Source organism: Dromaius novaehollandiae, unplaced genomic scaffold (assembly GCF_036370855.1).
Source record: "Dromaius novaehollandiae isolate bDroNov1 unplaced genomic scaffold, bDroNov1.hap1 HAP1_SCAFFOLD_27, whole genome shotgun sequence".
Classification (NCBI taxonomy): Eukaryota; Metazoa; Chordata; class Aves; order Casuariiformes; family Dromaiidae; genus Dromaius; species Dromaius novaehollandiae.
Window position 1 is genome coordinate 5,703,605 of NW_026991415.1, and position 25,983 is coordinate 5,729,587.

The 25,983-nt window shown below is 51.1% G+C and overlaps 1 protein-coding gene and 1 pseudogene across 1 annotated transcript; both read left to right on the forward strand.

Annotated features, from left to right (window-relative positions):
- The first annotated feature begins 6,369 nt into the window (after positions 1-6,369).
- On the forward strand, positions 6,370-10,686 carry LOC135326356 (olfactory receptor 14J1-like). Its single transcript, XM_064504239.1, has 2 exons — positions 6,370-6,867; positions 10,642-10,686. The coding sequence occupies exons 1-2, from the start codon at positions 6,370-6,372 to the stop codon at positions 10,684-10,686; spliced, it is 543 nt and encodes a 180-aa protein (XP_064360309.1).
- A 13,001-nt stretch (positions 10,687-23,687) lies between these two features.
- LOC135326410 (olfactory receptor 226-like) lies at positions 23,688-24,184 on the forward strand (annotated as a pseudogene).
- The last annotated feature ends 1,799 nt before the right edge of the window (positions 24,185-25,983 follow it).

A 25,983-nucleotide genomic window follows, 5' to 3' on the forward strand; every position in this document is an offset into this window, starting at 1 on the left:
GCTCCCTGGAGGTGAGGAGGCAGCACGGCCACAGTGCTATAAGGAAACATCATCTTCTCATAGGCCTCAATGGCAGAGATGCTCACCATAGCAAAGGGGACAAAGACCTCAGTTCTCTTGGAGACTTTCAGCCTTGGCATTGCCCTTGGTCATCTCCATTGCAGGCTGTCCTAAGCTGTCCAAAAGCTGCACCTGTTTCTCTGCAGGCTGTAGACACCCAACCTGCTTCCCCACCTCGCCCTCACTGCAGGATCTCCCCACCTTTACTGATGTCCCTCTGTCCTTGCTGGCTGCTCCTTGGAACACAAAGCCAGGGGCTGATCACAGAGTCCCTCTGGGTGTCCAGTTGCACCACAGCACTGCCCTACGAGTGACATTCTTGTTACATGAAGGGCAGTCTGAACTTCTCAAGAGGCAGTTTGTGGCTCTTCTCATGCTGCTTCCCACTACTAAGAAAAGCTCCATCCTGTCTGAAAACACCCTGCCACAGGCAGTCACAGGCATCGACTGTATTGGCCTTAGCCTCCCCTTCAGTAGGCTAAAACATACCAGGTCCCTCAAGCTCTCCAGACAGGCCATGTGTGCTTCAGGCCCCCAACCCCATCTTGACAGACCTCCTCTGGACCCTCTCCAGTTGCTCCCCATTCCTCCAGCACTGGGCAGCCCACACTGGGACACACTGTTCCAGACATGGCCACAGCAGTGCTGAGTCGAGGGGGACAAGAACTGCTGTTGCCTGGGTGGCCATGCTCTTCCTAATGCAATCCTGTATGCAGCTGGTTTCATCTGTGGCGAGCACGCATCACTGGCTCAGATGGCATTGCTCATAACATGCATGCCCTTCTCCTTGGTTCACTCCTCTGCTGGTCAGGTCTCTGCCTGTCCTGATGCATGTGGTGTTCTGCCCTGCTGATGAGCCTTTCAAACAGGACAGGATGTGGGGTATACCCCTGCATAACCCACCTTTACCTGGCTTCCTTTTTCTGCTCATTGGGACCTCCCCTGATCTCCACAACCTTTCCAAGATGACAGAGAGCAGCTTTGCTGTAATAGCAGCCAGCTTTCTCTATGTGCATGGATGCCAGACATCCAGTCCCATAGACTTGTATGGGTTGAGTTCTAGAGACTTTGGCTCTGCGGGTTGGTTTTCTCCTCAAGACTCTTGACTCAAGGCCCAACAGCTCAGGAGACCCTGTGGGTGAAGGCTGAAGCTAGAAGGACTTGACTTCCCCAGACCGAGCTACATCTGCTTTTACTAGAATCCCTGCCCCTTTCAGCAATGAGCCCACATCTCCTTGTTTATTCTTTTACTGTCACTGAAGCAGTAGCAGCTCTTCTTCTTGTCCTTCACATCCCTGGCAAGTGTCTCTGTCCCAGGGGAGCTTTGGCTTCCTGAGCACCATCCCTGCTTTGCTGGACAATATTTCTGAATTCCTCCTTTGCAGCCTCTGCCTTCTTCCCCTTTCCATAGGCTGCCTTACTGCCCTGGATCTCAGATGTGAGCTCCCTGTTTAGCCAAGCTGGGGTCCAGAGATGTCTACTAATTTTACAAGCTGTTCATATGGAGGATTCTCATGCCCGATGGGTGCTTAATGACCTGCTGGCTTTCCTGAGCTCCTCTGCCCTTCAGAGCTGCCTTCCTTTGTCCATCCCATGGAAGAGCTCCATACATCCAAGCTGACCCTCCTCATCTTCCCTGGTGGTCTCTCCTGAAGAACTTGCACCCTGCCATTAAAGGACACCAGTCATGCGACTGATCCCACCACATCTCTGGTCTTCCAACCATGTGGCACTCCTGTGACAGCTTGTGCATCTCCATTTGCTCCTGGCTGCACCCCAGGCTGCATATCTTTGCATATATGTTGGCTTCAACACCTCAGCTGTGGTGCCCATGGAAGATTTGTCACAGGAAAACATGTTTCCAAGGACCTCATGTATGCAGAGGCTTTGATTGCAAGTGGTGACATGCTGACATGGATAGCAGGTGGCAATGTAGTGGTGAAAGGAGGTTCCCACTAAGAGAGCAAACCCTGCAGTGCCCAAGGGCAAGGAGAAACAGAGCTGGGCCATGCAGGAATGGCAGGATAGGGGTTTGCTGCCTGAGCTGAGTCTGCGTGTTTGGCCTCTGACAAACTTCTTGAACCAATCTCCAGGAAGGTCAAGGTGCAACTGAGGAAGTCCCTGGGCCTGGGCAGTCTCTGATCCATGCACCCTGAGGTCATCATTTGCCTGGTCCCTGTTCAAATCATCTGGCAGAGTGAGGAGACGTTCAGGAGGAGGACAGCTAGAAGGGTTGAGAGTGCAGAGACTAGAGTGGAGATCTTGGTGTGATGTACCTCCCTTCTATGCAACACACTTAGATGCAGACAGTACAGACCTTCCCTAAAGGCAGTGTTGGAGATTCATTTGTTTGGGCATGGGTAAGAAACCCAAGATGTCCTGGGGCACTTGCCCTGCAACCACTCCAAAGGGGCATGGTTTTCCTTTAGGCCCCATGCTGTATGTGATAGAGACATGTGGTTGTGCATGGAACATGGCCCTGCCTATGGCTTATTTCTGTGTCATTAAATCAAGTGTCTGCACTGAAGCACAATAGCTGTTTGTAACATTGGAGTCTTCATATGTCTCAGCTTCATAGTGAGCAGGGCTCTAGTTGCAGTAGGCATCTAGTGTCATTTCAGATGGCCAAGGCAATCCCCCACCTGGCCCCCACCTGATGCTCTAGGAGGATGCAGGTCTCCCAGCTGTTCCATCAGAGCAAGCAGACACTGGCACATGCCTGGGACCACCTCTGTCTCTTCAGCTGTCCCCAGGTGTTTGTGTGTGAGCAAATGACTCCCACCCTCCATCTCCAGTGATTATAACCAGAGCTTAGACAAGGAGCTTCCATGCAGACTTCTATGTTGTGCTCACTTCAGTTTTGGCAAGGGGAATCCCACCTCCTGTGTGTGGAGTTCATGGGAAGAATTTGAATCCCACTGCATCCCGGGGGCTTCTAAACCAGCATCTGATGTCCAGATTGACTCATCTGAATCAACACCTGAACCATGTGTCAATGAGCTCCCTTCTTGTCCCTGTCTAGGTGTCCTGCCTAGAGATCGAGGCTTCCAGAGTGGGACATTTCCACCTCTCATAGATAGCCATCCTCTGATGAAATAAACTGCAATGTTGAAATCAGTCTCTCTGCACTCTTTAGAAAAGGACTATAGGTGATTATTTTAGTTTATTGCAGTGAACATTTCCCAGGAGGACGGAGCACAAGGGACAGAGACATTCAGGCCTTCAGCTGGGCCTCTGCTCCTGAGTGGGGCCAGGCTCCTGGGATGGAGGGAGCTCATGGCAAACTGGCAGCACTGCCCAGACACAGCTGTGTGCAGGAGCAGCTCCTCTGCCAAGAGCAGCAGGGCTGCGGGCACTGCCTGCTGCTGCTGACATGAGCTGAGAGAAGGCAGAGAGAAGTGGAAGGCAGTGTGGAGTGGGAGGACAGAGGAGAGCTGCTTGTGGGAGAAATCTTCACAGCCCTTGACGCGATAAGTATCTGGCTGCAGAGCAATACTACTGGGGTTCCAGAAAGGGTCTTCTAGACCCATTCCACCCCATAGGATAGACTTTTCAAGGATTGTTCTCCCAGCTTCTCCTTTGCAGAGGAAGAGGAGATGCTTTAGAGCACAAATTCCCTACCACACTGTCACAAGGACAGGGCATCACGGCTACTCTCTTCCAGGACTGGTGCTGGGCTGTGAAGCCTGGGTGTGTGCACGTCTGCCCAGGGCTGTAAATCAGAGCAGTGTCCCTGCACCCCAGGGTGCTGTGTGCCTGGGGCAGTGATTCTGCCACCTGCAAGGGTCAGCACTCAGACTGCCTGGGAAGCTCCCCACAGCGCTGTGGGGAGAAGATCTGGGTGGGAGGCGAGACCCCCAGCAGGGCAGGTTCATTCTCCCATCAAGAGGGTGCTGCGTGTGTCAGGGCTGCTCACAGCTCCAGCTCACCCTCAGAACATGTCTGGAGGGGACTTTTCAAGAGGACACTCATGGCGAGCTTACCTGAAAGGGGAGGCACTCTCCTGAGGCTCTGATTTTGTTTTGTATCTTTGGCAAAGCACAAACTGAAGAGAAAGTTTTAGCTTTAGATGCCTGAAGGAGAGTTCTGCAGTGTTACTGTGAGGGAGCAACAGGTCTGCAAGGATCCCAGACAGTTCCTTCATCTGCCTTTTTACCTGCAGGCAGCAGCAATATCACTCTCATCATGCTTAGTCTCACATGCTCCTTAGGTCCTGCAAACACAGAGATGCCCCTGGGCAGTGCCCTTTTGCCGGAAGGTTTCCGTAGGGCAGAGCCAAATGTCCAGTGGGTGGGATGGGGTCTGTGAGCACTGACAGGGGAGAGATGTGGGGACAGAGACAGAGCTCCCAGTGGGGACAGCTCCAGGCAGCTGGGAGATGCTCAGGAAATGCTAGAAAGGTGCCCACAGAAACACTGTGGTAGGCTGGATTCAGGCAACTCCCTTGTGGTCCTTCATTGTAGATGTCTTCCTCTGAGCAAGCCACCCTTTTCTTCTCTCCCACCCAACAGAGCCCTCCCTCTGCTCTGACAGTGAAGGGATCTAGGGCATCTTTCACCTCCTTGGCAGTCAGATTTCCAGAAAGCAGAGCTGCCTCTCTCCTGCCACGTGCCCATTTCACACTGCAAGGCAAAGGGGCTGTGAACGACTGCCCTGGGAGGACACACTGTCTAGGAGGTGCAGTCTGGGGAAGGTGCCCCTCTCTCTCTCCTCCCTTGGCAGCAGGGTCACAGTGTTTCTCCTTGTTTCTCTGCTTCTCCTTTCTGCTCTTGTACTTGCTGTCAGCTGGGGGTTCAGCTACAAATTCAGACACCACCCTGAGGTCCTGCCATGGAGGTGTCTGCATAGGGGCAAGGTGCCCAAGCCCTGTTCTCAGCCCAGGGTGCTGGCCAATGCAGTTGGAGGGGCTGGGGAAGGAGCTGACTCTCCCTTTAGGAGACTCCGTTTTCAGTACACGTGACTGTCGCCTTCGGGTGTCCTGCTGGGTTTGCAAGCTGCCCTCCAGAAGGGCACAGCTCTCCCATAGGATCTTAGCAGCACTGCAAAGCCATTTCAAGAAGCTCAGGAGATGCTCATGCCATGGAATGCTCCTGAGTGGTTTTGTATGTGTGCAGCTGAAGTGATCCTGGCATTTCCTTGGCTAGAATGGGAGTGTTGAGAGTTTCCTTGGCTATCTGCACTCAGCTCACAGAGTCCTTGGGGTGATCGTCTGTGTCAGGAGCAATGTCCTGTTCTCCCCATCACATCTCCATGTCAGGCTGAGAAAGAGTGCAGAGTTATGAGAACTGTGCTTTGAAACCAGCCTCCCTTGATCTCATCAGAGTCCAGTCTCTTTTTTAGAGTAACTCGTGTGTGAAATCATCCTCCAGGTAACACAGGTGCGAGCACAGGGCACCTGGGAACAAGATGGAATGGCTCAACAACACTCCTGACTCTGCACTAAGCAGCAGAGAGCCCATTTTCCTCTCTGGTCTTTTTAGAGTTTGTGCTTGCAGCAACAAAAACATCTCTCCCTACAAAGAACACTCACCAGATGTGATGGCAGAATCTAAAAATCTCCGAACAAAATAATAGTAAAAAAATGCTAATCCTCACTGCTGCAGCCCAAACTCTTCAGAATTGTGTGTGAGGATATTAACAGACCTTTTCCATTAGAGGTGGACATCCTTTGACATCAACTGTGAAAACCAGAGCTGTCGCAAACCAGTCCCATATACCCACTGGGGTAGATTGGGACAGGCCCCTGCTCTTCCCAGCACACTCAGCTGGAACTGAATCTGAAGAGCTGAACAAAGGTCTTCCTGAGAAGAAATCTGTCAGTTTTGGGGGGGTGGGGGGAAGAGGAGGGATTGGTAGAGCAAGTATTTCTATGAAAAATGGAAAGCTTTTCTCAGAGATAAAACTGTACTAATTTGTCCCTGTCTTTTCCTCCATGAACAGTCCACCTGTGTCCCAAAGGAGCAAATGTCCAACAGCAGCTCCTTCAACAAGTTCCTCCTCCTGGGGTTTGCAGACACACGGGAGCTGCAGCTCTTGCACTTCTCCCTCTTCCTGGGCATCTACCTGGCTGCTCTCCTGGGCAATGGCCTCATCATCACAGCTGTAGCCTGCGACCACCGCCTTCACACCCCCATGTACTTCTTCCTCCTCAACCTCTCTCTTCTCGACCTTGGCTCCATCTCCACCACTGTGCCCAAATCCATGGCCAGTTCCCTGAGGGACACAACAGCCATTTCCTACTCGGGATGTGCTGCCCAGGTCTTCCTCATTTTCTTCTTATTAGGAGGAGAGTATTCTCTCCTCACAGTCATGGCGTATGACCGCTACGTTGCCATCTGCAAACCCCTGCACTATGGCACAATCATGGGGAGCAGAGCTTGTGTCGAAATGGCATCAGCTGCCTGGGGCACTGGTTTTCTCTATGCTCTTCTACACACTGGGAACACATTTTCAATACCACTCTGCCAAGGCAACACAGTGGACCAGTTCTTCTGTGAGGTCCCACAGATCCTCAAGCTGTCCTGTGCAGACTCCTACCTCAGAGAAGTTGGGCTTCTTGTGGTTAGTGCCTCTTTAGTCTTTGGGTGTTTCATTTTCATTGTGCTGTCCTACGTGCAGATCTTCACAGTCATGCTGAGGATCCCCTCTGAGCAGGGCCGGCACAAAGCCTTTTCCATGTGCCTCCCGCACCTGGCCGTGGTCTCCCTGTTCATCAGCACTTCATTTTTTGCCTACCTGAAGCCCCCCTCCCTCTCCTCCCCATCTCTGGATCTGGTGCTGGCTGTTCTGTACTCGGTGGTGCCTCCAGCAGTGAACCCCCTCATCTACAGCGTGAGGAACAAGGAGCTCCAGGATGCCCTGAGGAAACTGATTCAGCTGGTACTAGTTCAGCAGCAATGAGCTGCCCATCTCTCCTCACAAGCAATTCCCAGTTTACCTCAGACAGCTCTTGTGCCTTGGGAGTTCTGTCTGTGATAGCCATGTTTGTACAAAAATGTCTGGATTCATCACACTTCTCCAGGAGCACAAGCCCCATCCCTGTGACCCAGAGGCCTTCTGTAAATCTGCCGATCACTGTGTCAGAGCTGGCCTCCCAAGTAGCACCTCTGTAATAAAAGGGGATCTCCTTAGTCCTGTGCCTGAGCAATGGGCTCTTCTTCCCAAGCTGGAGCCAAGAATGAGCTCAGGGAATTGCACCCTGTTGCTGTGCCTGGGATTTCCATGGACTAAGGAACATGAGCTCTTTTGGGTAATGTGTGAGGGAATGAGGGCTGGATTCATCTGTCACTTGTGGATGCCCCATGTCCATGGGGAAGGTGAGTGATCAAGGGGTACCTGGCAGGGACTGTGTCACCTATTAGAGGGCTGGTGACAGATGCCCATCCTTCTGGAAGGGAGTATGAAGCCACCTGGAGAGCAGAGATCTCCAGGCAGAGTGTGTTCCTGGGATGGGCAGTGAGTGGAGACTCCCAAACCAAGTGGAGTCACCCAAAGGCAAAGGGCCAAACCAGAGAATGCCCCAAATCAGGGCTCTGCAGTCTCAGGAGAGGCAGTGGGCTGGGTCTAATTGATGCCCCTGAACACCTCCTGAGCAATGTGAAATGTCCTGTGATTGCTCCAAGCATCCTCCACAGCCACAGACCCTGGGGAGGGTTTGTCAGCTGCAATGATGCTGGTCCAGCTGGGTCTGCCCTCACCAGCATGACCAGTGCGGAGACACCCCAGGACACCACAGCCCACTTGACCTGCAGAGCAGCACAGCCAGCCCAGGGCCCTGCAGGGAGCACAGGGCAGGGGTGCAGGAATGGCCGGCCGGGCCAGCACGCACGCATGCACCTGGGGAAAGACTCTCTGGGGAGCAGGGATGTCCCTGGAGAAGAGCAAAGGAGCAATTGTGTGCTTGTGGGGAGGAAGAAGTGAAAACCTGTTTCTGTGTGTGTCAGCTCCGGGCAGGCTGCCCTGTCACTGGAGCTGCCTGAGGAGCCCCGGGGCCAGGACTCTGGTGCTGTCCTGGGGAGAGGGGCTGCCAGAGGGGCTGCAGGCAGCCAGGGTTAAGGATCTCTGGTCATGAGAGCAGTGGAGACCTGGAGTGCCTGGCCTCCATTTCCTTGTGCCATTGCTGGCCCCCAGGTGTGGGGCTGATGGGGAGGCTGACACCCCTCTCTGCCCCCCAGCAGCTGCTGTGCCCTGCAGAGGGGCTGGGGCTGTGGGGTGACTGCCCAGAGCTCTGCAGCCCCCTGCGTTGGGCACTGCTGCGGGGCCACCGCAGCCTGGTCTGCTCTGCTGGGTGGGCTGGGGGGAGGGCAGGGGAGGTGGGGAGAGCTGGGGAGGGTCTGGGCTGGTCTGGAAAGGGCCTGGGAGAGGACAAATGCCAGCAGGCAGCTACTGTGTGTGAACGGCTGTGTGGGAGCACAGAGCCATGTGCTTGCAGGCAAATGCAGGTCTGCTGGGAAAGGCAGCAGGACATGGCGGGTGCAGGAGAGAAGAGCCCAGGTTGTTCCCTATTGCACAGACACACTGGGGAAGCTGCCCCAGGGCCATCATCCCAGAGCAGCCCCTCACATCACCCCTTTCCAGCAGTGGCTGCTCACCCAGCTGTGGGGTGGTCCATGGCCAGCTCCATCCTCCTGCAGGTCTCCATATCCCCATGGAGAGGAAAAGGGCAGCCTTGCAGGGCCTCTCTTCTGCACCAGGCCGTGACAGATCCCAGAGCATGGCTGTCCGCTGACCCCCGAGTGGGGCACAGCACAGGCTGGGCAGGGGCCAGGTGCTCAGATCCCCCAGGCTCTGGGGGATCATTTAATAGTCATTTAATAATAACCTCACCCTTTTCATGTCAGAAGTCTCTGGTGCCAGCTCCGCCTCAGCCCATTCCTGAAAGGCTCCAGTGCAGCCCTGGAGGGAGCTGGAGCTGCCTCGGGCCCTGGGGCAGTCTGGTGGCAGGAGGGTTTGACATGGGCACAGCAGCAGCGGTGCCAGGAGCAGGGGAGGAGCAGGGAAATTGGGGCAAAGACCCCTGCCCTCGGCTGCATGGCTGGAGCACTGGTGGGCGATGCCTTTGTATCTGGCCAGGTTCCGGGAACGTGGTGGATGCCAGCTTGGGGGCAGGAACACTGGGATTTTCATGGTTTTCAGTGCAGCCATGACTGGGAAAGGCAAGTGGGCAGAGCCAGACACACACAGTTGCAAAGGCTGGGGTTGGAAATGGCAGTGTGGGGCTGGTGAAGGCCATCCCTCTGCTCCCCATGGGGAAGAGAGTCCCCAGGCGATGCTGGACTCCACTTTGGCTGAGGGGAGGGGAGCACAGGGCAGGGCAGAGGAGGCAGATGGAGCCTCTTGGGGTGCGTGAGGGAGATTTCCAAAGCCCAGGCCTGAGCCAGGGACCTTTAGATCTTCCACTGATGCTCTCCCAGCCAGGCTTGTTCTGCCCTGCCCCAGGTGCTCTTGTCCCTGTCCCAGCACAGCTGCGACAGAGGCTGAGGAACAGGAATTCATGGAGTTGCAGAGGCATTTTGGTGGGAAGGGGCCTCTGGAGGTCTCCAGTCCAACCTCCTGCACAAAGCAAGGCTGGCTGGAGCATTACAGTCTTGTCTGGCCATTGCTGGACTGTTCCTGACCCCAGTTACCATCTCCAAACCTGCTCTGCTCCTCTTGTGCAGGCACTGTGGGATGGCAGCTCTCATCAGTGGGACCCTGCCCTGCCCTGCCTTACCGGCACCCTCAGCTCCTGGCTCTGCTTCCCACATGGAGCAGCCCCACTCATGGTGCTCCTGACAACATAATCTTTATAGTAGGAACCCTGGCACAAATGGTTCATAAACTGTTGAGCTGTGATACAGAAAAACCTCTGGTCATAACTATGCATCATAAAATCAGGCCCAAGTGCCTGGCTCACTTTTTTGCCCAGCTCAGACTTTCTGTGCAGTGTTACCTGGGAAGGGGTCCCAAATGCAAAGCTCTCCTGCTTACACCTTTAAATTGGCTGTCAGGCAGGAGTTGCTGTGGAGCTAGGGTCACCTTTTGTACCTACAGCCTTCTCTGAGATCTGCTCAGGTCCCAGCTTTCCTTGCCAAGGCTTTCCTGACTGTAGTGAGGGGGCAGGTTTGAGGTCAGATCAGGAGGATGGGGACAGGGTCAGGTCAGCACCTGAGAACTGCAGGGCCAGGCACAGGCATGTCCACAGCATAGCTCGGGCACAGCCCAAGGATAAGGGCAGCAGCTCCCCAACATGGAGGAGGAGGCCTTGTAATGAGGCAGGACACTCTCTGTCTCCCCTGCTCTTGTGCCCAGCAGATCCCCCTCCCTGTCTGCCTGCAGCCCCTCCATGCCCACCCCGCTGCCCAGCACAGCATGAGAGCCCTGGCCCTGCAGCCCCTCCGGCAGCTCCTGCTGCCCCAGGGACAAAGCAGCCTGTCCTGAGCTGGTGACCAGAGAAACCTGTTTCTCCTTCTCGTTTCCTCTCTCTGAATGCTGCCCTGCTTTTTTCCTGGGACATCCCTGCTCCCCAGAGAGCTTTTCCCCAGGTCAGAGTGTCTGTGCTGGCCTGGCCATTCCTGCACCCCTGCCCCGTGCTCCCTACAGGGCCTCAGTCTGGTGGTGCTGCTCTGCAAGGCGATCGGGCTGTGAGGCTACGTGGCTATCCCACGCTGGCCGTGCTGGCTGGGGTGGGAAGCAGACCCAGCTGGGCAGGGAGCAGTGATATTGCTCGCATGTGTCTGTGCTCATGGACAGTGCTCAGAGTGACCCCAGGGCACTTGCAATGGCAGGAGATGTGTTGGGTGGGCACCAGCTCCAGCCTGTGGTGTTTCACTGAGGGTGCAGGAATCACTCTCCAGGGCCCCTTCCCTGGGACTCCTGGGTCCCCACTGCCTCTGCAGGGATTGCAGAGCCCTCCTTTCCCCCTGCATACCTGGATTTAGTGCTCTACCTTCTGCTTACTCCACCGTAGACCATCCCTCATTTTGTGAGGCTCCACTCACTGCCCACCCCAGGCACACACTGTCCCTGCAGATCCCCTGAGCTCTCCTGGGAGCTCCGATTCCCCTCCAGAAGAATGGCCATATGTCATCAGCACTGTCACCTGAGAGACAGCCCTGGGAAGGTAATTCAGACATCATTCACCATCTCCACCGGCACTGGTCACTGAAAGATGAGCCTTGAATCCCACCCTCAGTCCCTAACAGATCACCCAGGGACTCTCAGCTCATCCCCTGGAGCCCATGGAGTTCACAAGCGGAACACTAGACCCCTTAGTGGTGCACTGCCTTGAGCATATTTTTGACTCCATCTTCTGAAGAAAGTCCGGACTCCAGGCAGGTCACAGAGAAGAACCTCTTTTATTATGGAAATGTTATTTTCATATTTACATATAACATATAAATGTTATTTTTCATATTTTCAATCCAGATCTGGCATAAGGGTGTCCAGGGCCTGGTCCTGCCTGACCTCACAGAAATGCATACAGAAGCATGTTACAAGAGCAATGAGGCCATATACACACATGGGAACACAGCAGGACAGTGTGGAAATGAGGAGAAGAGCCCTGAAAAGAGAAAGTCCTGCTGCTGCTGGTGGATGTGTCTCCCAGAAAGCTGCAGCCCCCACGCAGAGCCTGCAGCAAGGAAATGCCTGCTGTGGCAGTGGGGGAACGGTCCTGAGGAGCAGGGCATCTGTTTCCACGGGCTTCATCCAGACTCTCCTCCCCCTCCACTGACGATATGCTTTGAGTGTTGGAGCACTGGAGAGGGAAGGGACCAGCCCACAGTGACAGCTGGCTGCCACCCTCGCAGGAGAGGGGTGTGGGATCACAGCCGGACTGTGGCCGGAGGAGCTGAGCTCTCCTAATGGACATGGGACCCATGGTCTCCTCCTGCCTGTACTCATCTGAGCCTGACTCTGTGCCCCTGAGCTTCCTTGGTGTCAGTGCTGAAAGAGACACTGCAAAGGGAAACTCTCCCCATTGCCTTGGGGGCATCCAAGGGAGTGCAGACTCGCAGGCTCTGAGGTTCCCCCACCTCTGCTGATGAAGGGGGAACCCTGGCTTCCTGCTTCAACATGGCGTCCGGGTCAAATACAAGAGAGGGATTACTGAGAAGTAAGAGGAACCTGAACATTTCCTTTTCACATGAATATAACAGAGAAAAGTAAGAAAGAAAGAAATGAAAAATATATATCCTTGAGGCCGAAAACCCTGGGAATGATGAGCAGATGCACATGGGACAGTTATTGGCATTGACATCATTCCCATTGAATCAGTTTTCTCAAGGCATGCTTGAGCTCCTTGTTCCTCATGCTGTAGAAGAGGGGGTTCACTGCTGGAGGCACCACCGAGTACAGAACAGCCAGCACCAGATCCAGAGATGGGGAGGAGAGGGAGGGGGCTTCAGGTAGGCAAACATGCCAGTGCTGAGAAACAGGGAGACCACGGCCAGGTGCGGGAGGCACATGGAAAAGGCTTTGTGCCGGCCCTGCTCAGAGGGGATCCTCAGCACAACTGTGAAGATCTGCACATAGGACAGCACAATGAAAACGAAACACCCCAAAGCTAAACAGGCACTAACCACAATAAGTCCAAGTTCCCTGAGGTAGGATTCTGAGCAGGAGAGCTTGAGGATCTGGGGAACTTCACAGAAGAACTGCTTCACAACATTGCCTTGGCAGAGTGGTATTGGAAATGTGTTAGCAGTCTGCAGGAGACCGTTGACAAAACTACTGGCCCAGGCAGCTGCTGCCATTTTGACACAAGCTCTGCTCCCCATGAGGGTCCCGTAGTGCAGGGGTCTGCAGATGGCAACATAGCGGTCATAGGCCATGACAGTGAGGAGAGAACACTCTGCTCCAAGTGAAAAGAGGAAGAGGAAGAGCTGGGCAGCACATCCTGAGTAGGAAATGGCCCTGGTGTCCCATAGAGAATTGGCCATGGATTTGGGGACAGTGGTGGAGATGGAGCCAAGGTCGAGGAGGGAGAGGTTGAGGAGGAAGAAGTACATGGGGGTGTGAAGGCGGTGGTCACAGGCTACGGCTGTGATGACAAGTCCGTTGCCCAGGAGGGCAGCCAGGTAGATGCCCAGGAAGAGTGAGAAGTGCAAGAGCTGCAGCTCCCGTGTGTTCGCAGACCCCAGGAGGAGAAACTCAGTGAGGAAGCTGCTGTTCAACTTTTGCTCCCCCTGACCATGGGAGACTGTCCAAGGAGGAAAAGACATTGACAAGTTAGGAGAGACTTTTAAAGGAAAATAAATAAATATTTTTTTTTCCTCTCTTATTAATAATCCCATATTGCTTCTCTCTTTATTGGGAGGCCCTTTGCCCAGTTCTCTTGCTTGAGCTCTGGTTTGTGTCAGCAGAGTGTATCATGAGGAGCAGGGACCTCTGCCCATAGGTTCCGGAGGAGTCTGTCCTGCTGTACAGCAGGGGGTACATGGGAATGGGGGTGACTAGCTCTGAGACTCACAATTTCTGTCAAATGAAATTCACTCATCTTGTGGAAGAGCTTTTCAGCATCTTCTCTCCCAATTCTAAAGGACAAGGGTTGCAGAAGTGAGTTTCAGGGATTTTTTTTAATATTGTTGATTTTCTTTGAGAGGCCCTTGTCTCCCCTGGGGAGTGCTCTTTAAAAGTAGAAATCCTTGGCATTTCTACTGTGAGTCCTGAGAGGAAAGCATGCACTGTCACTTGGAGTGGGGACATCTCGACTGTCCAGTAGTCTCCTTCCTACCTGTCCTGTGCTTGCACCTCTTTGAGCTGGAGCATGCTGTTCCCCCAAAAGAAACCAGCCCCTGCTGAGAGCAGACAAATACAGTTTCAAAGTGCAGATCTCCAACCTTCTCACCCTTTCTCCAGGCACCTGAGGGAGGTCTCCACACTCCCCTTCTAGCCAAGGACACACAGGGCTCTTTTCAGATGCCCATTGACAGCCTCCCACCACCATCTCCATGCTCTCAGCATCTCTGCAGCTTCATAGAGATGCTATGAGATCACAGAGATGCTATGAGACAGCTGTGTCTTTCTAGAGTGCAGCTTACAGCCTGGCAAGACCCAACAGGGAAACAGTCAAGACCGTTAGGATTGAAGATGGGGTCTCCTCAAAGGAGAGTCAGCTCATTTCCCAACTCCACAGACTGTGTTTCCTTTATCTGCACAAGTTTGAAGGGGGCTGGGGCAACCTCATTTCCATGCAGACTCCTCTGCTCTAAAACTCGCAGTGCTGGTGTCTGAACTGCAGCTGAAACCTCCCAACCCCAGGCAGATCGAGAGAAGAACAGGAGCAGCATGGACAGGAGGGAAAAAAAAGGAGCAACATCATGATGCTGGTGCTGAAGGAGGCAAGGAGACAGAGAGACAGAGGGGCACTTGGGAAAGCCTTCACCTTACCCAGCTGGGCATGCTGCCTCGCAGACAGCGACATTTGCAGAGCAGTCGCTCTCAGCCCCTTTGTTGGGCAGCACAAAACAGGCCCGTGACAGCTGTCAGACCCCTCTCCTCTGCCGGAGGTCTGGCTGCAGAGGAGGCAGCTCATGCCCTGGATGTCACGACTGTCAGGGCAGAGGCTCTGCTGGGTGGGAGAGAAGGCATGGGGGAGTGCTCAGAGGAAGGTGTCTGCATCGGAGGGATTGACCATGACTTGCCCAAATCCATCCTCCCAAGAGGATTTTGTTCACCGTTCCCTCTCATTCCCTGCCCATCTCTGCTGCCTGGCACTGTCCCTGCTGCCTGGAGCTTTCTCGATCCCAACATCTTTTACCTGTCGGTGCTCACAGACCCTGTCCCACTCTCTGTGTGCTCAGTTCTGCCCTACAGAAACCTTCCAGGACTGAAACCTGGGCAGGGAAATCCCTGTGCTTGCAGGTGCTAAACACATAGACCCTGATGAGACCATAAAGGTAGTGCCGGTGCTGCTGTAGGTGGAGGTGGGGTTGAAGGGGTTTGCTGAGCTTTCTCACAGACCTCCTCATCTCCGAGAGTGAAGGTTAGTGCCTCCCAGTTCCTTGCCAAAAGAGCAAAATCTTTTTTCTCCCTGCCAAAATAAGGAAACTGAAAGCCCTGGAAGGAAAGATCCTTCCCTTTCATGTAGCCTTTTCCTCACCTTCCTCTGCAGTGCAGGGGCACTGCTCTGAATCACAGCTCTGGGCAGACCTAGGTGCACGCCCTGGCTTCAGAGCCCTGCAGCCATCTCTGGGAGAGGGTAGCAGCATGTCCTGTCCCCATGACGGTGTGGCAGAGAATCCCTGCTGTAAAACATCTCCCCCTCCTCCAAATGGGAGATGCCAGGAGAACAATCCTTAAAAAACCTATCAGTCTTGGGATGGAATAGGTTTAAAAGAGCCATCCAGGAACCTCACTAGCATTGCCCTGCAGCCAGAGACTTACTGTGCAGAGAGCTGTGAAGATTTCTCCCACAAGCAGCTCTCCTCTGTCCTCCCACTCCACACTGCCTTGCACTTCTCTCTGCCTTCTCTCATCTCATGTCAGCAGCAGCAGGCAGTGCCCGCAGCCCTGCTGCTCTTGGCAGAGGAGCTGCTCCTGCACACAGCTGTGTCTGGGCAGTGCTGCCAGGTTGCCATGAGCTCCCTCCATCCCAGGAGCCTGGCCCCACTCAGGAGCAGAGGCCCAGCTGAAGGCCTGAATTTCTCTGTCCCTTGTGCTCCCTCCTCTTGGGAAATGTTCCCTGAAGTAGACCAAAAGAATCACCTAATGCCCTTCTCTAAAGAGTGGAGTGAGACTGATTCCAACATTGCAGTTTATTTCATCAGACGGTGACTCTGGAAGCCCTGAATTCCCATCTCTTAGCTAGGCAGGACACCTAGGCAGGGACAAGAAGGCAGTTCATTGACACATGGTTCAGGTGTTGATTTATTTGAGTCAATCTGGACATCACACGCTGGTATAGAAGCCCCTGGGATGCAGTGGGATTCAGATCCCTCCTGTGAACTGCACAGACATGCAGGAGGTGGGATTCCCCTTGCCAAAACTGAAATGAGCACAACATAGAGGTCTGCATGGGAGCTCCCTGTCTAAGCTCCCGTTATAATCACTGGAGATGGAGGGTGGGAGTCATTTGCTCATACACAAACACCTGGGGACAGCTAAAGAGACAGTGGTGGTCCCAGGCATGTGCCAGTGTCTGCTTGCTCTGATGGAGCGACTGGGAGACCTGCATCTGCCTAGAACATCTGGTGGGGGCCAGGTGGGGAATTGCCTTGGCCATCTGAAATGACACTAGATGCCATTTATTACTACTAAAGCTCCACTCACTATGAAGCTGAGACATATGAAGACGCCAATGTTACAAACAGCTATTGTGCTTCAGTGCAGACACTTGATTTAATGACACAGAAATAGGCCATAGGCAGGGCCATGTCCCATGCTTGGGGTGTCCAGCACAACCACATGTCTCTATCACATACAGCATGGGGCCTAAAGGAAAACCATGCCCCTTTGGAGTGGTTGCTGGGCAAGTGCCCCAGGACATCTTGGGTTTCTTACCCATGCCCAAAGAAATGAATCTCCAACACTGCCTTTAGGGAAGGTCTGTACTGTCTGCATCTAAGTGTGTTGCATAGAAGGGAGGTACATCACACCAAGATCTCCACTCTAGTCTCTGCACTCTCAACCCTTCTAGCTGTCCTCCTCCTGAATGTCTCCGCACTCCGCCAGATGATTTGAACAGGGACCAGGCAAATGGTGACCTCAGGGTGCATGGATCAGAGATTGCCCAGGCCCAGGGACTTCCTCAGTTGCACCTTGACCTTCCTGGAGACTGGTTCAAAAAGTCTGTCAGAGGCCAAGCACACAGACTCAGCTTAGGCAGCAAACCCCTATCCTGGCATTCCTGCATGGCCCAGCTCTGTTTCTCCTTGCCCTTGGGCACTGCAGGGTTTGCTTTCTTCGTGGGAACCTCCTTTCACCATTACATTGCCACCTGCTGTCCATGCCAGCATGTCACCACTTGCAATCAAAGCCTCTGCATACATGAGGTCCTTGGAAACATGTTTTCCTGTGACAAATCTTCCATGGGCACCACAGCTGAGGTGCTGAAGCCAACATATATGCAAAGATATGCAGCCTGGGGTGCAGCCAGGAGCAAATGGAGATGCACAAGCTGTCACAGGAGTGCCACATGGTTGGAAGAACAGGGATGTGGTGGGATCATTCGCATGACTGGTGTCCTTCAATGGCAGGGTGCAAGTTCTTCAGGAGAGACCACCAGGGGAGATGAGGAGGGTCAGCTTGGATGTATGGAGCTCTTCCATGGGATGGACAAAGAGAGGCAGCTCTGAAGGGCAGTGGAGTTCAGGAAAGCCAGCAGGTCATTAAGCACCCATCGGGCATGAGAATCCTCCATATGAACAGCTTGTAAAATTAGCAGATATCTCTGGACCCCAGCATGGCTAAACAGGGAGCTCACACTTGAGATCCAGGGCAGTAAGGCAGCCTATGGAAAGGGGAAGAAGGCAGAGGCTGCAAAGGAGGAATTCAGAAATATTGTCCAGCAAAGCAGGGATGGTGCTCAGGAAGCCAAAGCTCCCCTGGGACAGGGACACTTGCAGGGGATGTGAAGGACAGGAAGAAGAGCTGCTACTGCTTCAGTGACAGTAAAAGAATAAACAAGGAGATGTGGGCTCATTGCTGAAAGGGGCAGGGATTCTAGTAAAAGCAGATGTAGCTAGGTCTGGGGAAGTCAAGTCCTTCTAGCTTCAGCCTTCACCCACAGGGTCTCCTGAGCTGTTGGGCCTTGAGTCAAGAGTCTTGAGGAGAAAACCAACCCGCAGAGCCAAAGTCTCTAGAACTCAACCCATACAAGTCTATGGGACTGGATGTCTGGCATCCATGCACATGGAGAGAGCTGGCTGCTATGACAGCAAAGCTGCTCTCTGTCATCTTGGAAAGGTTGTGGAGATCAGGGGAGGTCCCAATGAGCAGAAAAAGGAAGCCAGGTAAAGGCGGGTTATGCAGGGGTATACCCCACATCCTGTCCTGTCTGAAAGGCTCATCAGCAGGGCAGAACACCACATGCATCAGGACAGGCAGAGACCTGACCAGCAGAGGAGTGAACCAAGGAGAAGGGCATGCATGTTACGAGCAATGCCATATGAGCCAGTGATGCGTGCTCGCCACAAATGAAGGCAGCTGCATATAGGACTGCATTAGGAAGAGCATGGCCACCCAGGCAACAGCAGTTCTTATCCCCCTCGACTCAGCACTGCTGTGGCCACATCTGGAACAGTGTGTCCCAGTGTGGGCTGCCCAGTGCTGGAGGAATGGGGAGCAACTGGAGAGGGTCCAGAGGAGGTCTGTCAAGATGGGGTTGGGAGCCTGAAGCACACATGGCCTGTCTGGAGAGGTTGAGGGACCTGGGATGTTTTAGCCTGCTGAAGTGGAGGCTAAGGCCAATACAGTCGATGCCTGTGACTGCCTGTGGCAGGGTGTTTTCAGACAGGATGGAGCTTTTCTTAGTAGTGGGAAGCAGCATGAGAAGAGCCACAAACTGCCTCTTGAGAAGTTCAGACTGCCCTTCATGTAACAAGAATGTCACTCGTAGGGTAGTGCTGTGGTGCAGCTGGACACCCAGAGGGCCTCCGTGATCAGCCCCTGGCTTTGTGTTCCAAGGAGCAGCCAGCAAAGACAGAGGGACATCAGTAAAGGTGGGGAGATCCTGCAGTGAGAGCGAGGTGGGGAAGCAGGTTGGGTGTCTACAGCCTGCAGAGAAACAGGTGCAGCTTTTGGACAGCTTAGGACAGCCTGTGGTGGAGATGACCAAGGGCAATGCCAAGGCTGAAAGTCTCCAAGAGAACTGAGGTCTTTGTCCCCTTTGCTACGGTGAGCACCTGTGCCATTGAGGCCTATGAGAAGATGATGTTTCCTTACAGCACTGTGGCCTTGCTGCCTCCTCACCTCCAGGGAGCCCAGGAGGTGCCGAACTGTTGTCCTGCACAAGGCATTGCGCACCCCCCCTTCCTTTCCCCACCTAATCTGACACTGCCCCTAGGAAGAGCCGCGAGCGACATGTGAGACAAAGGATCACCCTACCACAGGGCTGGCTGTAGGGCTTGGCCATTCTGCTTGATAACAAACACCAAGGTTGACTTGGCATCACAGCCACCTGCACATTGCCTTTGCCTGCCTGCATTCAGGGCCTCCAGCTTTGTGCTCTAATCAGCCCATGGGGAGGCTTTCTTGGTAATGACCCTCAGTGGGTCCAAATAACTTGTAAACTTGGATTCTGACTTCAACTTCTTGAGAGCTTAGTTCAGTCTCCTCTCAGCATTGGAGGCTCATGGACTCAGTACCAAATACACCCAAGGAGAAATTAAACTGCAAAAAGCCCTAAGAAGCCATGCCTCTTTCCATAATTTTCTTTGGCTCTTCAATTCTTGTGTGGCTAATTGGAGAGGTTTCAGGGGTACATTTAACAGAAAATTTCAATGAGCATCAAAAAAAAAAAAAACCCAAGCATTTCTGCTTTTAAAGTTTTCCTTATTTTTCAGCTTACAAAATAGAGTGATATCCACATTCTCCAACTGATTTTGATCCAGTTTTAGTTGTCTGCCTGCATACCCTAACCCCACGTTGCTGGTGGAGCTGTGGGCCTGGATGGGTAGACCAGGGCCACCACATCCTTCACTGCAGTGCAGAAGGACCCAGGCTGGAGCTGAATTTTTGTGCTTAGCATCTTCTGTTATTCAGGGAGAGAAGATGTTTTGAGCTTTTCTCAACAGTCCGGGGACATTGTCCCCAGAGTTTTCAGCTGAATTTCCTGAGATGACTTATGAAAGCTTCCCTGTGTCAGCATCCACTGTCAGTCTATGCCCCAGTCCTAAGTATGTTTCCAGCATTTTATTAATATTTTTCAGATTTTGTTTATAATAACCCCCCGTGACCAAGACACACAATTCACATTTCTTCCTTTCACTACTACAATCCAACAAGAAAATAAATCTCCTGAGGCACCTGTATTTAGTAGCTACATATATGTGTGTGTGTGATATTTTATACGATACATAATTAAAATTGCTATCTCGAGAAACATCATGACTGGGGGAGAAGTCGAATCTTTGCACAGCCAATGGCTTCCTTCAAGGCCAGTTTCACAGTCTTGTTCCTGAGACTGTAGATGAAGGGGTTTAAGAATGGGTACAGGACAGTGTTCAGCAAAGCTACAGTTCTGTTGGTCTCCAAGGAAACATCTTCTGAGGGTTGTGCATAGAGAACAATGCAGCTTCCATATGCGATGGCTAAGGTGATGAGATGGGAAGAACATGTAGCAAAAGCTTTCTTCCTCCCAGATGCTGATGGCATGTGCAGAATACAATGGAAGATGCACATGTAGGGCACCAGGACTAAACATAAGGAACCCAGCACTACACATGATATGAAAAGAGAGTCTGCTTTCCAAAGCAGGCTGGTGTCAGAGCAGGACAGTTTGAACAAGGGAGAGTTGTCACAAAAAAAATGGTGGATCTTGTTTGGGCCACAGAACGTCAGCTTTGAGAGCAGGACCAGGCGGGAACTCGAGAGTGTGAAGCCTATGACCCAAGCAGCAACAAGGAGCTGGGTGCAGAGCTGCCACTTCACGACAGCAGCATAATGCAAAGGTTGGCAGATGGCAACGTAGCGGTCAAAGGACATGACAACAAGGAGACCCATCTCTGTACCACCCAGGGCAAAATAGAAATAGGACTGGGCAAAGCAGCTGCTTAATGAGATTGTCCTCCTGCCAGAGCTCAGAATCACCAACAATTTGATAGTTGTGGAGGATGTAAACCAGATTTCCAGGAATGCCAGATTGCTGATGAAAAAGTACATGGGGGTTTGCAGGCGGTGATCCACACACACGAGGAAAATGATCGCTGTGTTCCCTATCACAGTTGTCAGGTATATGAGCAGAAGGAGCAGGGAGAGAAACAGCTGTAGTCTTTGATCAAGCCCTGAGAAACCCTCTAGGATGAACTCAGCAACTACAGTTTCATTTCCTGGTCCCATGCCCAATTTCAGTACGTCCTGCTGAGAGAGGAGCAGGAAGAAACAAGTGTGAGAATTTCACAGTCTGCACAGGAGGCTGTATCCTTCCTTCTTTGCTCCCTTGCTTGCTTCCTATGTAACACAGACAGAATGTTCCTCTCAACCATTCATCGCACCCTGATTTCTCTGTTTCACATTTACAGTCCTCAGAGATTTTACTGTCTTCTTTCTACCTTTTCCAAGCTCTCACAAAGGATTCTTTCCCAAGAGCACAGTATTTTAAAGAGATTGTGAACTATTTCATGCCATGCCTTGGAAATTCCCAGTTCACTTTGACTTACTGCAAACATCCATCACATCTGTGTTTCAAAAGCCAAACTAATGTCCCAGCAAAAATGCTTACTGTTATCTGCAGATGCCAGACCATCCCTTTATATATGCATTTTGAAAGTTATTCCTTCTACTTTTCAGTATTTGCCTTTTTTGATTCAGAACATCTGGGCGGCTGTTGATTTTGAAACAAGTCAATATAGAGTATCTCTTTTGTAATTCCCTGCTTCCTTCCACATCTTCTTTGTCCGGAAAAGGGGAGGAAATAGGGAACAAGCATAGCTTGCCGACTTTAATACTCTAAATAGTGAAATTTGTGACAGTTCCCTTCAGTCACTGGAAGTGGCTTTCCCTTTAGGGGAGGGGGGAATCATCTCATACAAAAAACCTAAAGGCTGTCCTTTTGGTTATTTGATATAGGAAGCATCTGGAACAAAGAAAACATGAAGCAGGGTTATATTTTAGGTGTCTAAAAGTTGGGCGCTTCAGTTTGAGCAAGTTAGCATACTCCCATATGGTCAGGGCAGAGAGAGAAGAGTGTCTGGAAGAGACTGGTAACACTTCTTTCACGTGATGGTTACAGTCTGGGAGGACCCAGCCTCTAGAGCTCTCTGTTCATCTCCATTGACTATATAGGGAGCCAAGGGAAAATGAGTATGGGCAAAAGAACACGTCTAACAGAAGGAAGCCCAAGGAAAACACAGGCAATAAATGTTGACATTTTCCCCTCCACCTTTGCATTTGGTTTTAGACATATAAAGGAAAGGAGCAGATGACTCTGTAAATAGGATGCCTCAAAAATGCAAGGGAGGAGGAGGAGATGATGGGTTTTAAGCAGTGAAACAGAGGTTCTCCACAAAATGTGTTGTCCCCCCAGACCCCATCTCAGAGCATAGCACGTGGCTCTTATACAGGGAGTAAAATGGGAAGCCCAGTAGTGGGCAATACTCCATGATTGCACTGGCATTTTAACTTGGGGCTCAGGTTAGTCCTAGATCCCAAATACTCTGTCTTGCTCTCTGCCTCTAGTCTGGCATAGGGGGATCTCTGCACTGGGTCCATCTGGAAGATTTGCTGAAATTAAACCGCTGGCTGTAATCGTTTGAGCAAAAGCTCAAGCCCAGTCACCTACAGCAATATCACTGTAGTCTCTCTTGTGTTATGATTTCATGGTAATTTTGAATGATGGTTACAGAGAAATTGAGGCAGCTTTGCAATAAAGACCTACCTATGTCACCTCTGTTTATTAAGGAAAGAGCAATGGCAAAGATTGGTGGCACCAAACTGTGACAGCTGTTTCACAAAGGTTGTCATCTTCTACTCCTCAGCCGTCAATGGAAAGAGGCAGACTGCAATGGTCTGAATCACCTTTTAGGGATGCCTTCCTCTCCTCTTTGATTAGACACTCCTCTCCTGATTAGACACTTCCTCTCCTGTTTGATTAGCTGGAACGGGATATATTCCATCTCTAGAAAGGTTATTGCCAAAACAGACCAAAGTAGGCCTGTATTTTTGGACAAGACATATTTTTGGACAAGAATAGATGAATGGCCCTTTAGGCACTACTGACTGTACCCTGTAGGTGGGCACCTGCAGCCTCCATTCAGTTGCTGACACACTGAGACCTCCAGTTATCTAAGACTTAAGCTTTGTGGGGATGTCTGAGACCTCTCAAATGGTACTGGATGCCTAATTATGAGCAACTAAATCAAGCACCTTAAGTCAGGCATGATGAATCTCAGTTCAAAAGACAGATGTCTTAGGCTGAACTGGTCACTCCAGGACCCTTCTATAGTTGTGGAGGGCTAGGCAGCCTCAAAAAATGGTACTAGATGACTAACTCAGAAGGTGAAGATGTCCAAGTTAGGTGTGATGAACTCGACCCTGAATACCTATGTGTAGGGACTTAACTTCTCTTTAAAATCAGGATGTCCAAAACTTACTAGATGTCACCTGAGAAAATTACATTACTCTGTTGTTCTTTCCCATGACAGAGAATGCACAGAGATGGAGAATGTGACATCTGTGACAGAGTTCATCCTAGTGGGATTTCCTAACATCCATGAGGTGGAGATCCTCTTCTTCATTGTGTTCCTGCTTATTTATTTAGCGGCTGTCTTGGAAAACGCTCTTATCATTGTCCTGGTATACACTGATTGCCACTGTATTACTTCCTCAGTACCCTGTCTTTCACTGAGATCTCCATGACTTCCTCTGTGGTTCCTAAAATGCTGGCAAACTTCCTGTCAGAGAAGAAGGTCATTTCCTTTGCTGGCTGCTTTAGCCAGCTCTACTTCTATTTCCTCCTGGGCACAACTGGCTTCATCTTCTTTGCTGTTATGTCCCATGACCAGTATGTGGCAATATGTCACCCACTGAGGTATCCCAGCATCATGACAAGCAAGGTATGCAGTCAACTTGTTTGGGGCTCCTGGGTGGGTGGCTTTGTCATGATTCTGTCGTCTCTGGTTCTGAAAGCCCCGTTGCCGTACTGTGGTCCCAATGTAATCGATTACTACTTCTGTGACAGTGTGCCTTTATTACACCTTGCTTGTGCTGACATCCAGCTTATTGAGCTGACCGATTTTGTGGTGTCCTGGTCTTGCTCCTTGGCTTTTTGGCATTGACTGTGGTCTCCTATGCCTACATTATTTCTACCATATTCTGGATCCCATCAGCTCAGGGCAGGCAGGAGGCATTTGCGACTTGTGCTTCCCATTTCACTGTTGTTTCCCTAGGTTTTGGCATCTTTGTCTATGCCAGGCCTTCCCAGGTGACCTCTCTGCATATCTACAAAATACTCTCTGTGTTCTCCAGTATTGTGACACCTCTTTTCAACCCATTCATATTCAGCCTAAGGAATGAACAAATGAAAGAGGCCTTGAAAAATGCTTTGCACAAGGGCCTGGTGATGCCTAAGAGGGCAGGAAACCCACGAGCTTCATGATGACTGTTACTCAGTCAATCCTTGAAAAATGTGAGCAGGACCTTTGCGTTCACGTGGATAAACTAGCCAGATTAGATTAGCCTCCTTGGATGAGATTCAGTGGTGCTTAGAATATGCTTCAGGTAAGCAGCCAGGTGGTATCTACATGAGGATGACGGGAATCATTCTCTCAACTCCATTGTCTGTATTGATAAGGGACTAAATTCCAGTCACAGTCACATGGGGGCCAGTGCCATTTCAGGTGCCACAGCATATCCTAGTTGACCTCCACCTGCCTTTCTGGAAAGGAACAAGTCTCCCAAAGTCCCTTGTCACAACTGCACAGATGTCTTGGGCTCCTTAGGGCATCTCAAAAAGCAGAAGGCACCTGCATGTGGACAACTGAATCCCATTCTCTAAAGAACTGTGGTGTTCAGGATTCGTCTCACCTAGCTTTAGCCACTGCAAAGGATGTGTCTGTATTTGAGATTACCATGAGCTATTGCTAGAGTGAGTGGAAAGAAAGATATTTCCACACAGTCATGCAGCACAACTTGGGATAGGTGCACTGACCTGGCCTCTGGAAGTGGTGAATTCTGTCTGTCAATTGTAGACTCAGCCTGGCTGAGTCTCTTGCACACATCAGGTGTGCCTCAGGCTACACTTCTGTTCTTGTGGTGTCTTCCAGGGGCTGAGTCACAGTACCTGAGCAAGTGATGCTGACTGGTTTGCATCCATTCTGTCTGCAGAGTGTAAATTCTGGCCTCTTCTTTTCTGCACCCAGATTCCTCCATTAAGGGAACTAATTGGCTCACTCCAGATAAGGTGCAAACTAAGAGCTTCAAAGTATGGATGGTCAGAATTACTGGGGACTCTGGAGAGAAATATGAACCTCTAAACACATCTAAATCAATTAGATTTGACCCCTCCTGAAGTTTCCCCACCACCACCACCCTTTTTTCACATCAGTTAAATGTTCTGATTTGGTTTATATTGTAAACTATATGAATTGTCTCTGTAGCTGTGGATTGGGCTCTCTTAAGCATGCAGATGATTGGTGCATTTAAAAAAAAAGTAGAACAATCTGCCTTCACAGTACCCTGCAGCACAGGAAGAGACAGATTGATTGGGCTTTATATATTAAAGTATTTTTGCAGTTTTTAAAAATCTGAATATGTAAGGTAATTAAGAAGTTTCTTTCCCTCTCTCACTCCCTTTTTATTTTTATTTTTTTTTAACTTCCTGGGAAAACTTTAACTGAAAGAGGAGTACATGATTTCAGAGAGATGATTCATTATTATATTTCTCAAAATGTGTGTTCTCATTGAAAATAAAGGCTATGGTTTCCTCAGAATGCTGCATCCTTCTTTATTAAGTGCTCACATTGTATCTTTAGTGTCATAACTGTATCATTACTTAGGAGATTCCAGTGTTTAAACATGGTATGTTTGAAATGAGGTGTCTCACATGAAACACAAAGTTGCTGAAAACAAAAAGTCTGTTGCAACAAAACCAGAATCAATTACTTAATTTTTTTTTTTTTTTTATCTGTGCGGTCCTTCCAACAAAATCAAAATCTTTCTAGCAATTTCTGTCCTTGAAAATGATTAGGTTTTGTTTGTTTGTTTGTTTTCCAAGGGCTCACAATTCCTCAAAGGTCTTGTTTTTGTCATGAGATGGTCTGGTAAAATCAACCTGCAAAGACCTTT

Excerpts from the sequence above, each read along its gene's own strand:
- LOC135326356 (XM_064504239.1), top strand. The coding sequence starts at position 6,370 with ATGGCGTATGACCGCTACGTTGCCATCTGCAAACCCCTGCACTATGGC. Across the intron at positions 6,868-10,641 it reads TGTACTCGGTGGTGCCTCCA|GGCCTCAGTCTGGTGGTGCT; the intron begins GCAGTGAACCCC and ends TGCTCCCTACAG.